At 36.0% G+C, this 15,259-nt stretch overlaps 1 protein-coding gene across 3 annotated transcripts in view; it reads right to left on the bottom strand.

The window, feature by feature from the left end:
* DOCK1 (dedicator of cytokinesis 1) overlaps nucleotides 1-15,259 on the bottom strand; it is a 457,702-nt gene that overhangs the window by 313,720 nt on the left and 128,723 nt on the right. For all 3 annotated transcript variants that reach the window (XM_087725976.1, XM_087725977.1, XM_087725978.1), the window contains exons 24-27: nucleotides 11,250-11,320; nucleotides 8,284-8,390; nucleotides 5,354-5,481; nucleotides 1,094-1,189 (exon numbers count right to left, since the gene is read on the bottom strand). In XM_087725976.1, the coding sequence (XP_087582102.1) occupies nucleotides 1,094-1,189; nucleotides 5,354-5,481; nucleotides 8,284-8,390; nucleotides 11,250-11,320 (402 nt within the window). The remainder of the gene's footprint in view (nucleotides 1-1,093; nucleotides 1,190-5,353; nucleotides 5,482-8,283; nucleotides 8,391-11,249; nucleotides 11,321-15,259) is intronic.

The raw sequence follows: 15,259 nt of genomic DNA, 5'->3' as shown, positions 1-15,259 counted from the left end.
AACAATCATGTCATGTCAGTAAAGTCAATCTTGTATACTTATATTCTATGAGGGTAGTAGAAGAATGGGTCCTAATTTAAAAAGTCTGTTCGGAAGTGTTTTGAGGGGTTTCTTCACTAAACCTTCACTAAAGAAAAATTCTCTTCAGCAAAGACTTGTTGAAAATTTAAAATTCAGAGCCTCCACAGAGTAGTACATATCATACTTTCCTTTATGCTTAAATATTTTCATTAAAGGATGCTTACATTGCAAAAGGACATGCAAGAATTAGAATTTTATATAATTTCTTTTTATCAGAATTTATATAATTTTGTAATTTAATTTCTGATTTAACATGTGAAGTTTACGGTTTTTAATCATTTACATTGTGCAACTTCATCTGATTACTCATTTTACATTGATTATATTAGATGATTGCATTAGTTATATTGTTATATTGTAATATATAATGTAGTATATTGTAATATTTATTATGATTTTATTATTGTGAAATGTATGGCTCATTTAATATCACTCATATTTCTATGACTTGCTACCAGTTTGTCTATTTTAAATTTTATCGTTATTTTCTTTTAATTCATCAAACGCTCTCTATAACCAACCCTTCAATCTTAATTCAGTGGTCATCCTCCATCAACTCACAGAAGGAACCCAGAATAAAAATAACTCTGAAGATAGATATAAATGAGATGGAAGAAATCCTAAAGACAAATATTTTTAACACATTTAACAATAATGTAATAAAAAAATCAAGGCAAATAATAATATATACTGTATCATGGCCTTTATTATTGTATCAATAGTTCCTATTTTAGGAAGAATTTTTAATTTAATCTTTAGACATTATAAAGTGAAAATTCATAAATGCAAAAGTGATTTATTTATTGGAATGAACAAAGAGTTCAATTTTATAGCTTTCAGAGCGTCTAAAATGTGAAATTGCTTAGTATAGATCCCAATGAAATTAAATGGGCAATTAGGGTTTTTCCAAAATATTGTAAACATATTGGGGCCTATAGGAGGAAAGTCTAGTAGATTATGCATTTTCCTATATTATAAAACTAATTTTGTATATTTATCGAAAAGTACTTACTATGAGTTCTGAGTCACGTCCCATTGATATGACTGTTCTGTTTACTGTCCTCAATAGCTTTTCCATAATTATTTGCACATGTCGTTGTGTTGGTCCCTAAAAATAAAACAAAAAGAAGTAGCCCAAAACCAAGAAGATTAAAGAGGTTTATGTATACAGCAAACAATTTTCTTTCAGTTTCACTATGAATCAATGCTTAAATGATTGTTTAAAGCAGCATTCAAATATGGAAATTCTATTAAAATTATTCAGCTCTATGGCCATCTCTAAATAATGTAGGTAGAATAAACCAAAAGGGGAGTGTATATAATTTTCAAAATACATATTTTTTCCTATTAATGTTTATAATCAGCAGCCAAAAGCTGATGTAATCCATGCTAAGGAAGTGTGTAAATAGTAACTACAGTTGATACTCTAAATCAGGGGTAGTCAACCGTTTTATACCTACCGCCCACTTTTGTATCTCTGTTAGTAGTAAAATTTTCTAACCGCCCACTCGTTCCACAGTAACGGTGATTTATAAAGTAGGGAAGTAAATTTACTTTATAAAATTTATAAAGCAAGAGTTACAGCAAATCCCTACCGCCCACCATGAAAGCTGGAATGCCCACTAGTGGGCGGTAGGGACCAGGTTGACTACCACTGGTCTAAACTCAACTGGTATCTCTGTATCCAGAAGATGTATCAAAGGAGTATTTCAAACAAACAGGAAAGTGAAGCCCTACTTGAAAAATTGAGGACTGGCCTCACTCTCTACAACTTACATATAAGTTGTAGCTGCTAAAAAGGGAATTCTATTCTCACATCAGAGAAAGCCATTATTAAAAAGAGACAGATGGCAGCAACTCTCAAGAGTGGAACTGCACAGCTGCACAGCTACCAATTCGAAAAGGTGACGGTAAAAACGCCCAGGAATTAAACCTGGGGACTGACATATATGGGGGACAAAGTACCAAGATGCTCTTAAGTGACACATTTCTCTATGTAGATGACTTCCTAATTCTCTGCAAACGTACTTTTCAAACCCTATGTTATATTATCTGCTCGAGAATGCAAAGCAGGAAGAGAATTTAATCACTCTAGTTGGTACACACTGCCCCACACTGTGCTTACTTCCAAGTGGTACTACTAAAATGAACTTTATATAAAGAAGCTTCTAAAGGCATTTTAATAATTGAAATTGCAACAAACAGCCACCCACAGTCACCTTGCAAGGGGAGGTGGGTGGCATAGAAATTTAATAAATAAATAGTAAAATAAACCAGTTGCTGTTGAGAATGAAGAAATCAACAACTGTAACTAATTTAGTCCAATTGCACTTTCCAATAATAATAGTGAACTTAAAATGTTTGAATAAATGGAGATATTAGAAGTATATAGCTATTCCTTATTAAATGCTTGCTTAGAAAAACTGGCACGCCGCCGAAGGGCTACTCAGCGTCAAGAACAACTACGTAATTACAGGAGGTAATTACACACAGACATATAGAATTCCCTTTTTTACTGATGCACACCTATAAAAACATGCAATTGGATTTCGTTAATATTGTCTTATGGTGGCTATTGCAGTTTTTTCCACATTACTTTATGAAGATGTCCTTCAAACGATTATTTTACCATTTGCTAATAAATTGTTCGTTTTTAACAAAAAATTACAAATGGAAAAGCTTCAGTATTGTGCATGTATTTTGTTTTTGTATTCGAGAAACGGCAAATTGGCTCCCTTGTCTTCATCACCGGTGCTTCTTAAAAGGTTTTCTTTTTTGCTCCCTGACCCTCATAATTAAAATTTGTCACCAATAAATATTCTCTTCCACTTCCAAACAATTCCTTAGGAAGTGGTCTTTTGTCACCATTCAAAAATGAGTTCCCTCACTTCAGCCTATTCATCGTTCATCTTCTCTGCCTTCTCAGCGGGTCTGCGGGCAGCTTCCTAGGCAAAAAGTCTTCGGCTTTGCTAATCTCAGCAGGTAAAAGAAACTAGAAGATAATTGCTTATGCCCCAAGGTGCACAGCAACCGTGTGTGTGTGTGTGTGTGTGTGTGTGTGTGTGTGTAAATATTAAACACTGCACCACTGGATTGTATTACCAATCAAAATCACATTTCGCAAAAAGCACAGGGAGGTTTAAAACACAGGCTACTGTTCTATATCTTGCGTGTTAAAAAAGCAGGTTTCAGGAGGGTTTGCTTGCTTAATCCTTAATGAATACCAAGACCTTTCGGTGTATAAAAGAAACTTGGTCAAAACAAGCACCAGAGAGTTATCATGCTAATGAAGTTACATATTGAGATGTAGGGACAATGGAAACACAGTGCGGTAATAAATTCAGTTACTGACAGCCACACAAAAGAATTGCCACGCTGGGGTGTGTCGAATTCACACTTTTTGGTAGGATATAACAGTGCCTTAAAAGTATCTGCTTAATAAGCCCCATACTGAGAGGCTGAATAGATAGAATCCATATCTTATTCCCCAAACAGCTCTCACACATAATATTTTTATACAATAGCACTACTGATGAAAACTAGTCAGTGTCTTCATCATTCAATCTCACCTTCTTGGGGAATTTTTAAATTATTTTTTTATTATTTTTTATTTTCATTTTGTTTTTCTTTCTTGTTTTTGTAAGTCCTCGGGGATTGGGCGGCCTATAAATCTAATAATAAATTGAATTGAAATTGAATTCATAATTATCAGATCTGGCCAATTAATGCAAGATTTCAGAGATGGAAATTTTGCATTAGTTTGTTGGTCTATTTACCAGCGGCTTTCATTAATCTTCTCTACGTTAGAAAACTGAGACAATATTGTTAGAAAAGAAAGGGGGGAAAAAAAGAAATGAAGGACTTCCTAACAAAACAGGATGGAATATGCTGAGACTCTAGTTAGCCTGAGTGGTTGCAGCTGTTGTGATTATTCTTTTAGGAGGAAGGGATTGCCATAAAGCTTTAAAATTCTTCTCCTAATCGGTGATATCTGGGAAATGTTATGTATTAGTAACAAAAGGACAACCATATTTAGACTATCACGTAATTCTCAGAGACGCATTCTCTCTTCTTTTTAATGAGATAATCAATACGATATACATCATTTTAAGAAGTTAAAACAATGTTATGATTTGATATGCATTTTAAATTCACAGTTTAATAAGTCACATTTAAAAACCAATGCTTATAAATAATCAAAAAAAAAGAAAAACCATTTTGGTCTAGTGGTTAGTTAACTCACTGGGAGACGGGGAGTTCTAGTCCTACCTTAGGCTTGAAGTCCTACTCTCAGCCTACTCTATGTCACAGGATTGTCATTATGAGGAAAGGAGGAAGGGGGAGAAGTATATTTGCTGCCTTAAGTTTTTTATAAAAATAATAAAGGTGGAATTAAAAAGTAAATAAATAAATATCAATAAATTTAAAAGCCTTCTTCAAAAGATTATGGCATGGAAATCTAAAGGGCTCATTGTAAAATAGCAGAAAAACGGTTAAGACAGAGCAGCAATCCCAAGGCCCCACTTCCTAATTCTGTATTACTGTGCTCACTGAAATGAGGAATATTGTTAGGAAGAATCTTAATTTCTAGATGTAATTTATAATCCATCCATCCATCCCTATCCCCTGTTCAATTTGTATGGAAGCCGATTCGCCTAAGGTACTCTGGATGCCTCTGGGCTTATTAAATAAGTTCCCGATGGGTTTCCTTGTTATTTCTTTTTGGAATTTAAGTATGTCAGGAATTGCAATCTGAAGCCAGCAACAAGCAAACAATCCTTAAACTGAATTAAAAAAAAAAAACTGGTCATCTATACAAATCTGGTTTATGGAGAAAAGTACCAGTGCTCAATCCTGCTGAATTATAAAACAGAGATTACACGTTTATCACAGCATCTTTACTGAATAGTACATCATAGACCATCCTGAAGCCTAGTGCTTCACTGCAGCCTCTAAGACAGTGTTTCTCAACCTTGGCAACTTGAAGATGTCTGGACTTCAACTCCCAGAATTCCCCAGCCAGCATTCGCTGGCTGGGGAATTCTGGGAGTTGAAGCCCGGACATCTTCAAGTTGCCAAGGTTGAGAAACACTGCTCTAAGAGAAAGTCTAAAGTTCTCCATCAAGCTATCACAACTGATCCATTCAAAGCAGAAATCCAGGTGAATGGCATTATTACAAAAACAAATGCTCTATTTTTAAGCCTCAATTTTATTCATAACATTTTTAAACACTCATGATGTCGGAGTTAAATATATACAATGGTTACTAACCACATCTTTCCTGTAAAGAACTTCAAGAATATTACTGAGCAATCGGCAACAGGCATCCAGATCTTCTTGCCTTTCCAAATGATACTTCAGTTGATCTGTCATCATTGGCAACAGAATCTCCCTACAGTCTATATATCAGAGAAAATTGGGGGGGGGGAGAGATAAATGGGAAAGGAAATAGAATCAAATAGTGTCTATGAAATCGTTTTATTTATGACAAAACTCCAAACTAAAGATTATTATGTGAAAATCTATCTTGAAAATCACAAGTTCAATGTCACATTTTTAAAAGTAGCAAGTTGGTTTTAATGAATATATCCACTATAGAATTTCTAATATCCAAATGCGTCCATGTAGTCTCTTATTTTCATCTGTAAGAAAACGTAAAACTTAGTATATAGCACTTTATGTACCTCATCACTCAATCAAAAAGATGTAGGTATTTTTTGAGACGAAATCACATCAAATATATCTAAGTATATTATTGTTAATAATTTCTAATGGTCACATACTTCAGAAGACTGGACTACTGGACTAATAATTTGTTTCTTAATCTAATGAATATAGTTACCAATTTCTCCCAAATAAGACTTCAGACACTGTACAACAATAAATAAAACAGCCAATATAAAATAGATAAGGATGTTCCATAAGCTGGAAGCATATGGAAGCATGTTCCACAACAAAGAAAGCCATTAGACAAAGAACACTAGCTACGTGGCACGACAAAACCGCGCTCGATTAAACCGTGTCGCTGACGTCATCAACAGGGCAACAGCGAGCGCGGAGAAAGAAGGGCGCTTTAAATAGCGCTTTGAAAGCAAGCCGATTCAAGTTAAGGTAAGGGTTAGGTTTAGGGTTAGGGTTAGGGTTAGGTTTAGGGTTAGGTTAAGGGTTAGGGTTAGGTTTAGGGTTAGGTTAAGGGTTAGGATTAGGTTTAGGGCTAGGTTAAGGGTTAGGTTTAGGGTTAGGTTAAGGGTTAGGTTTAGGGTTAGGTTTAGGAGGGTTAGGTTTAGGTTTAGGGGTTAATTTTAGGTTTAGCGTTTACAGCGTGCTTCTGTTGTCGCCCTGTGATGACGTCAGCTACGCGGTTTCGTCGAGCGCTCTTTAGTCGAACGCGGTTTTGTGGTGGAACCCACTAGCTGACAGCACCTGCAGCATGCCTTCTTTGCTAGTTCTAATGAGGTGGGCTAATGTAACCCAGAAGAAATATCCTCTCCCCTGATAATCTGGACCCATTATATGAAGGAGGACATTGTTCTCAATACATATGAGGCCATTAGAATCAATATGGTAATGACACCCTATTCTCCACTATGACATTTTAACTAAGAGATAATACAAGTGCTAAAATTATGTCTGGATATAGTAGCAGTAGCAATAGCACTTAGACATATACCACTTCATAGGGCTTTAGTGCGCCCTCTCTAAGAGGTTTACAGAGTCAGCATATTGCTCCCAACAATCTGGATCCTCATTTTACCAAACCTCGGAGGGACGGAAGGCTGAGTCAACTTGAGCTTGGTGAGATTCGAACTGACAAAGTGCAGGCAATCAGCAGAAGGAGCCTGCAATACTGCATTCTAACCACTGTGCCATAGCACTATAGTAATTCATCGGATCAGAAGGCCGAGGTGGTGCAGTAGTTAGGGTGCAGTACTGCAGGCCACTTCAGCTGACTGTTATCTGCAGTTCGGCGGTTCAAATCTCACCAGCTCAGGGTTGACTCAGCCTTCCATCCTTCCGAGGTGGGTAAAATGAGGACCCAGACTGTGAGGGCGATATGCTGACTCTGTAAACCGCTTAGAGAGGGCTGAAAGCCCTATGAAGCGGTATATAAGTCTAACTGCTATTGCTTTTGCTATTGCTATTTAAAATAGATATCGCATGGGTAGGAGATTTTCAGATAATGGAGTTTGCATACTCTAAATGGATTTGTATTCTTCATAAAATGAGCTATATCATTTGGAAGTGAATTCCATAGTCATCACTGTCACTTATGTGATCTATGTTGGACTTATATGTCTGAGAAATAATGGCCATAAAGACAAATTAACCCATTTTGTATACTGGGGAACAGATTATTGAGTTGTGTCTGGACACAAAAGCTTTGAGAAAACATTTTGAGTCTAAGTATTACAAACCTCATTACAAACAAGTTTGCATTCAGAAAGCCAAGCTGAAACATTAGCAGATGGGAGAACTGGCTTATTGAGATTCAATTTCAACCACTTGATATAGGCTTTGCTGAGCCAAGCCACTGCATTACCAGAGATTCCTATAGATGTCCCACATTTATTAACTGCAAGTTTATTCTACCCTGTTGAGAATCCTGTAATGTGTTTTTTTCTTGCTTTTATCTTTTCTCTCTCAGCTATTGTATGTAGTATGGGCACATCAGGGCATGACAGAGGTCGACAAATGTCGTATTTTTCAGACTATAAGACGCACCTTGATTCTGAAAAGGTAAATTAAAAAAAAAAAGGTTTTTGCACTCTGCAGGCCTCCCAAACCGTCTGCACGCCTCATTTTGGGGGGGGGGGGGCATGCAGAAAACTGGCCTGTTTTTTGCAAAAACAGCCCATTCTTTGCAAAATGAAAGGGCAATCAGAGGCTTTGGGAGGCTTGTAGAGTGCTCCTAGGGGCTGCGGGGGGAGGAATGAGCAAAAACAGCACATTTTTTATCCTTTTTGCCCTCCCCAGCTCCTAGTGTTACTTTGCAAGCCCATCAAACCCTCTGCACGTCCATTTTTGCAAAGGGGGTGGGGTTTCAGTAGGCCAAATATGCCAAATAAGACACACCAAGATTTTCACCCTCTTTTTTTTGGGGGGGGGGGGGGGGAGAGTGCGTCTTATACTCCAAAAATACAGTAATAAATCATCTAGCAATTTAAGTCATTTTTGAACTTATTTCAATATTTTTTTCTTACCATGTTGAGTGAAAAGATCACTGTGAACTATTTCAATCAAACAATACAACTTCTGAATTGTGAGACGACCCATTGGAACATTCAGTATAAAATCTGTAAATAGTTTGCTAGCCAAACAAGAAAGAATAAGACATTTTTATTTATTTCTTTAGAAATATTGGAACATAATTTTAAAAATCTAATATATTTGAAAAAGCAATTAAGAATTCATGTGATCCCCTGTTATTCTGATCTTATCTGTATTAATTCCTTATACATTTTTAAGACTTACTGTATGTAAAACCATCAAATTTATTTCTTACTCCTGAGCCTTAATTTAATCTGAAAAATTAATATCTTCTTGGGTTTTCCTTTTTCATCAAATGTTTATGGTTTTTTTTTCACTCCTATGTTTTTTTGAAATAGCGTGTTAAAAATAATCAGTGAAATATGTTCTGTATAACCTTTACAAGTGTTCAATTCACTATCTGCAACTAATCATCAACAGATAATAAGATGAATTGAAACTCTGCTATGTAATTAATGCATGCCTCCTCTATAGTTTAATGCAAAGATTGTCTGTAGAAGGTAGCAGTCGGATAATTATTTTTGCTCTTCGAAGTGTCCGTGTGCATTGGGAATAGAAGCATGCAAATATTTCAAATTCACATTTTTATTTAATCATTTATTTATCTGACCACCGGAAACAACCAGTCTCTAAGCACCTTACAGAATTTGCATAATAAACATGGACTACAAAATTAGAATAAAATGGATTAAAATAGTGACTGGTAATAAAAGGCTAGAAATACTAAATTATAGAAAATGGCACTGCTGTATAAAATTAATGTCCCAGAAAAGGTTTGCATTAATTGTTTTTGGAAGGCCACAACGATGGGAGAGTTCTATGTTTAGGAAAACAAGCAGTACAGAGGAGGAAGGTTGCTACAGCGAAACACAAAGGTCTTTAAGAAAACTGGTTCATAAATATATATGATATGTAATTGCAAGAACACTCACATATTTACTTTGAGTAAGATTCACTGAGTTCACTATACCCCACTCCCCTCCATTTATTTAGTTGTGAAATGTGTTGTGGCCCGGCAGGAGCCGTTGGAGCTGCCACCAGACTCCGACAGCGAGGGGCCCTATGAGTCGGCCCTGGAGGATGTGGAGGACCCTGGACAGGGTTCTGACTCCAAGCAGGGCACAGAGAGACTGGTTGGCCACCAGGTGGCGCCTGAGCCTTGGATCAGTGGGGAGGAGACAAGAGAGAGTGATCCAGAAACCAACTGTGAGTTGTTCCAGGATGCACGCCGTCGAAGGGCTACTCGGCGTCAAGAACAACTACATAATTACAGGAGATAATTACGCTCAGCTGATGGTCATTAAGTTCCTCTCCCAGACTATAAAAGAGACTGCTTGTGCCACGCCATTCTTGCAGAAGTCAACGTTTGGGACTAAAGAGAAACGAACTTGGCAGGCTGGATTGCTGCCAGAGTTTGTTTGCATTGCTGCCAAGGTTTGTCGGACTTGCTGCCAAGGTCCTTATCAGTTTGTTTATTTGGCTTTCAGCCACCGAGAGTCTGGACTTGTTAATTAAAGGACATTCCATTTTACGCTTGTCTCGGCTTTCGTTACTGGAGGGAGGAGGTGGTCAGAACAGAAATGTATAGACCCTGCCATGCTGATCTGTTAGAACACAAAGTAGCTTTCAAAATAATTATAAAAACAAAGCAAAAATAAAGAATTATGTCATCAAAAGAGAAAGTCCAAAAAGATAATAACGATCGTGTAAAAGGAAACCAAAATTTCACTTAAGAGGTCCATCACATTCTTTGTGTCTCAAAGTCTGGGGATGAAAAATAGGTTTTAATCCCTTAAACTCTAGAAGAAGGCAATTGCAAAATATAGGGACATGGCTATGAAATGCTATGATGTAGACAGAGGTGGGTTGCTATTTTTTTTACTACTGGTTTGGGGGGGGGGGAGTGCTATCCCGCACGCAATGCTTCTGTGCATTCGCAGAAGCGTCTGAGAGGGTGGACACAGCCTCCCACCGCCACTACTACCAATTTGCCCTATCTGGGCCAAACAAGCAGCAACCCACCTCTGGACGTAGAGCTCCGTTTGAAGGAAGCTTTACCATTAATAAACTAACAGCCTAGAAAATGTTTCCAACACAATCCTTAACTTAAGGTTAGGACCATCTCACGTTCAAAGAGAATTATTATTAAGTAGGAAAAAAAGCATAGTCTTAGGCAGGGGTGAAATGCTACAGGTTTGGGCTGGTTCGCCCAAACTGGTAATAAAAATGTTACTGGTTCTAACCAGTAGCAATAGCAATAGCAGTTAGACTTATATACCGCCTCTTAGAGCTTTCAGCCCTCTCTAAGCGGTTTACAGAGTCAGCATATCGCCCCCACAGTCTGGGTCCTCATTTCACCCACCTCGGAAGGATGGAAGGCTGAGTCAACCTTGAGCCGGTGAGATTTGAACCACCGAACTGCAGATAGCAGTCTGCTGAAGTGGCCTGCAGTACTGCACTCTAACCACTGCGCCACCTCGGCTCTAGTAAAAAATAGTAAAAAAGTAAAAAAAATAGTAAAAAGTACTAAAAAAAATGCTTTAAAAAGTAAAAGAAAAAAGGTTCCGACAATCAGCTGTATGACAATCAGCTGTGCCGAAATCATAGGCACCTTTTTTGTGTGTGAAGTCCAGCTGCTTTTGCATTGTGTGTGAGTCAGTTGTTAGCTTTTGTGTTATTTTTATGTAACGTGTAATAGTTTGTTTTTGAGCTCTCTGTGACTCTGTGAAGTTCCTGCTTGTTGCCCGCCCGGTCACATGACCACCAAGCCATGACCACCCAGTCACATGACCACCAAGCCATGCCCACCAAGCCACACCCACAGAACCGCTAAGGAAAATTTTTGAATTTCACCACTGGTCTTAGACATATACATAATACACATATGTCATATACGTACCTAAGTTCTTTGGGATCAAAAACAAGCTTTACATCATTCACAATTGTTGGCAAGTATTTAAGAGCAGCTCCCTAAAAATAAGCAGAATAATTTATTTAAAGAAGAATTAAATCATACAGTTGAATTCCTTAAAGCACTCCTTGCCACTGCTTCTCTGATACCCTTTCCAATAATGTTATTTAGCTTTCCAATAGCTTTAGGCAATTACTTCTTTTGCTACCTGCTATGTTACTCTCTGGACTTAAAGAATGAGGTTACCACAATCCCTGACTCACAATACTCTTTCACATTCCTCCACTGTCATTTTAGCCTTTTCCATTTGTTTCGATTTCCACTACTGATATTCTTTATTCCTTCTTTATCTCCAGTTGCGAACCACTGTACTGCAGTTATCCTCTTTCAATTTATCAAATAAAACCTTCAACGCAGCAATTTTAGGATAGAGCTTTGTTTTCTTCCACCTTTACAGTTGATTATATCATTGGTTCCTATGCAATTTTTCTATCTTTGCAGCATCAGAAGATTTTAAAAAATCATAGGTAATATTGTAGAGTTTCCATCGATTTTATGTAATACTTAGACATAATAATTGACTTGAAATAAATGTTAGCAGCTTTTGTACAGTTTTCATACCAGAATTACAATGCTGTTAATTTGTACCAAGTGCACAAGGCAGAATTTTACACAATGAGATAATTCAGTATTATTTTTAAACATGCTACCAGGAAGAAATAGATAACTGGACTTTAAATCTATTCTGGATGAAAAATTATAATTTTCTAAGATGTCATATTTTATAAACATGAGCTTCATGATGCCAAACGTTTGAAGCAAAGAGAAGGACAAAGTCTAACAACATCAACAAATCTTTACAATTAAAATACCTTTTAAAAATAAAGGAAAAAATATTATACTATATTATTTTGCAAGATATAGATTCATTCAAATGAATTTTCTTTCTTCCTGTAACATTACAGGAGGTTCCCTAAATTCTGAGGAGCTCAGCTTTTTGCTCTATGATATTACCTGCATTATTTTAATTTGCCTACAGCTTTAATAGAATAAGTCTATTTTTCTTCCTTGATTCTTTGCTTTAAAGATTCGTTCACATGAGAATACAAATGTACTAAGCAGACGACACTATTCTTCTAGTGGAAACCAGAGACTAACTCAGAACTAAGGCAATTCTGCTTGCAGCTTTAGAGTGAGTTAATCAGGCCCCAAGTTTGTTATCTATTAACCATCAAAATTATAACTGTCTTTGTGACTAAAATGTAGTTATGTCTGATGATTAATATGAAGTACTTTGGGGTAAAGTTCAGGGTACATTATTCAGTGTAATTATTTTAATTAAATCATTAGCATATCTTTACATAAGATAACAGCTATCAATGATACAAAATAAGCTTTTCTGAATAATGCATGAAGTAATTTTTAATTTACATATTTATCAAGATGATGCCTATTACACTGATTTCAGTTAGCAAAGTATGAAGTAAAAATTCAAGCAACTATAAATATGCTCAGAAAGAATGGAACTAATTCCGTAAATATTCTATATTTATTTTATTTTACTTATTTATTGAAATTTGTCAAACAAAAACGAGAACAAGAATAAGAGAATAAAAATACAATGACAGGGCGCATAGGCACGCCCCCTCTACTGACCACTTAAACATGTTCTGCACAATTAAATATATCTAGAATTACCTCCTTTGTACAACTGTATTACTTTTCTGTTTCTAAAGAAACAGCACCTAAATACCTACAGACAACAATATAATCAATATATTATAACATGTTGCTGGTAACTGACCTTCATTAATCTCTAAAAGTTAAGTGTAGTCACACCAAGTTATAGTATCTCAATGCTAATAACCAAGAAATACCATGAGTGTAGGCTAGAATGTAAAGAATTAAAAAATATCCTAGAAGAATGTATAATATATTGTTGCCAGAGGTTGGTTCCTACCGGTTCGCACCAGTTCGGTAGAACCAGTTCATCAAATCTACCGAACCGGTTAGAAAAGGTTCCACCAGTGGACCCGGAAAGCAGGCCACACCCACAGAAGAGGTTCCAAAAAAATTTGAAACCCACCACTCATACACACACACACACACACACAGAGAGAGAGAGAGAGAGAGAGAGAGAGAAAGAGAAAGAAAGGAAGAAATAAAAAAGAAAAAAAGAAAGAAAAAGTGAGAGAGAGATGAAAGAAAAAAAGGAAAAAGGGACAGAGAGACAAAAGGAAGGAAAGAGAAAGAGAGTGAGAGAGAGAGAAAACAATGGCCGGCAAGCCACTCCCACTAGGTCACATGGCTGGCAAGCCACTCCCACAAAGGAGGCCACCCCCACAGAGTAGGTTCGAAATTTTTTTGAAACCCACCACTGATTGTTGCCCAAAAAACTACATGGTTTTTTCATATATAGACAAAAAGTGGGAGGAAGGGAAATAAAAAGAGAAAGACTTAAAAAAACATGAAGTTGTTTCCAATTAGAAAGCTTTTTCTAATTTACAAATTCTGGAAGCTACTTTATCAGTACGGTATTATCTTACTGTTGGAAATTGTATCTTACTAATATTAGTGATAGCTTTGAGATAAATGTTCCTGCAAATTTCATTTTGAATTTTAAAAATATGAATACTCTAATAATAATTTTGAAGTTTTGAGATAAAACAAAAATGCCTCTTAATTTGAAAGAAATGCTTTCAAATTACGTGAACCAGCAAAAAAAAAGGTTTTTTTTTTCCCTTTGAGAATTACTACAATTTTATTAGAAAAAAACGACATTGTATATTTAAAAAAGGCACCTGAGCTTTGGATAAATTAAATATTTCTTTAAAAATGTAAAATTGTTGTTTTAATATAACCTGCATATAAGCTAATATTCTATTACATATACACCAGGACTGAAACGGATTCCTATCAGTGTTCTAAAATAATTTGCACTTCAGTTTAGTTTTGCTAAATTAATGATTAGTATATTTGTTAATAATTAGCATTTATGCTAATTATCTGTATTTTTTTTTAAATTCTACTACAGCAAGTCTTCAGTGGATTTGAAATAAATAGCATTCACTTTTATAAAATAAATTAAAGATGACAATGCAAACAGATGACTAATGTTTCAAATTATAATTAAAATATTTAATTATCTGAATTATGGCTTAGTTTAAAAAGTAAAAGAAAATAAGGGGGACTCTAGAATAATTTAAATTAGAAAGCTGATTAACTTTATACAAGGTCAAAGCTAAGTCTTATGAAAGCCAAATAGCAAATGCGACCTCTACTCTATTTGCAAGCTATAGCTGAGATGAGATCCTGCATGATTAGTGGCATCATTACTATGTTAGCTATTCCCAGATGCTGATATACTTGAAAAGAGGGAATATTAATTTCAGGCAATAGTTATCAGATACCAACTGAACATCAGAAACAATTACCAACAATTAAACAGTTTGTTAACTTCTTAAATCAACATTATGAATTAAAATTATTAATTAACATTCTTGCACATCACTGAGCCAAGGTTCATATCCGTGTTCCCATCACAGGAAGGACAACGGAATTTAATCAGCCTAATGACAACACACATTTTCATAATCTCATACCAGTACAGAACAAAAAGCTAATCCTTCATTACACTTAGGTAGCATATTAAAAATTACCAAATTCCTATTCTACATTACTGTTCACGCTTATTAGATATCAGTCTCCCATACTATAATTACTACTGTGTTGTGATGTCATCTAAACAGGAAGATGAACTTGGATGTTCTAACTGCCTCTTAGTGTCTGTAATTGACACACTGTTAGTTTGGGACTATAAACCAACAAACAGAGCTATCTGAAATATATAGCAATAGCAATAGCAGTTAGACTTATATACCGCTTCATAGGGCTTTCAGCCCTCTCTAAGCGGTTTACAGAGTCAGCCTATCGCCCCCACAGTCTGGGTCCTCATTTCACCCACCTCGGAAGGATGGAAGGCTGAGTCAACCTTGAGC

Source organism: Thamnophis sirtalis, unplaced genomic scaffold, assembly GCF_051295495.1.
Source record: "Thamnophis sirtalis isolate CommonGarterSnake01/CBP01778 unplaced genomic scaffold, rThaSir2_p1.2 scaffold_11, whole genome shotgun sequence".
Taxonomy (NCBI): domain Eukaryota; kingdom Metazoa; phylum Chordata; class Lepidosauria; order Squamata; family Natricidae; genus Thamnophis; species Thamnophis sirtalis.
The sequence above is the reverse complement of the archived record's forward strand: the minus strand, read 5'-3'. Positions and strand labels throughout refer to the sequence as shown.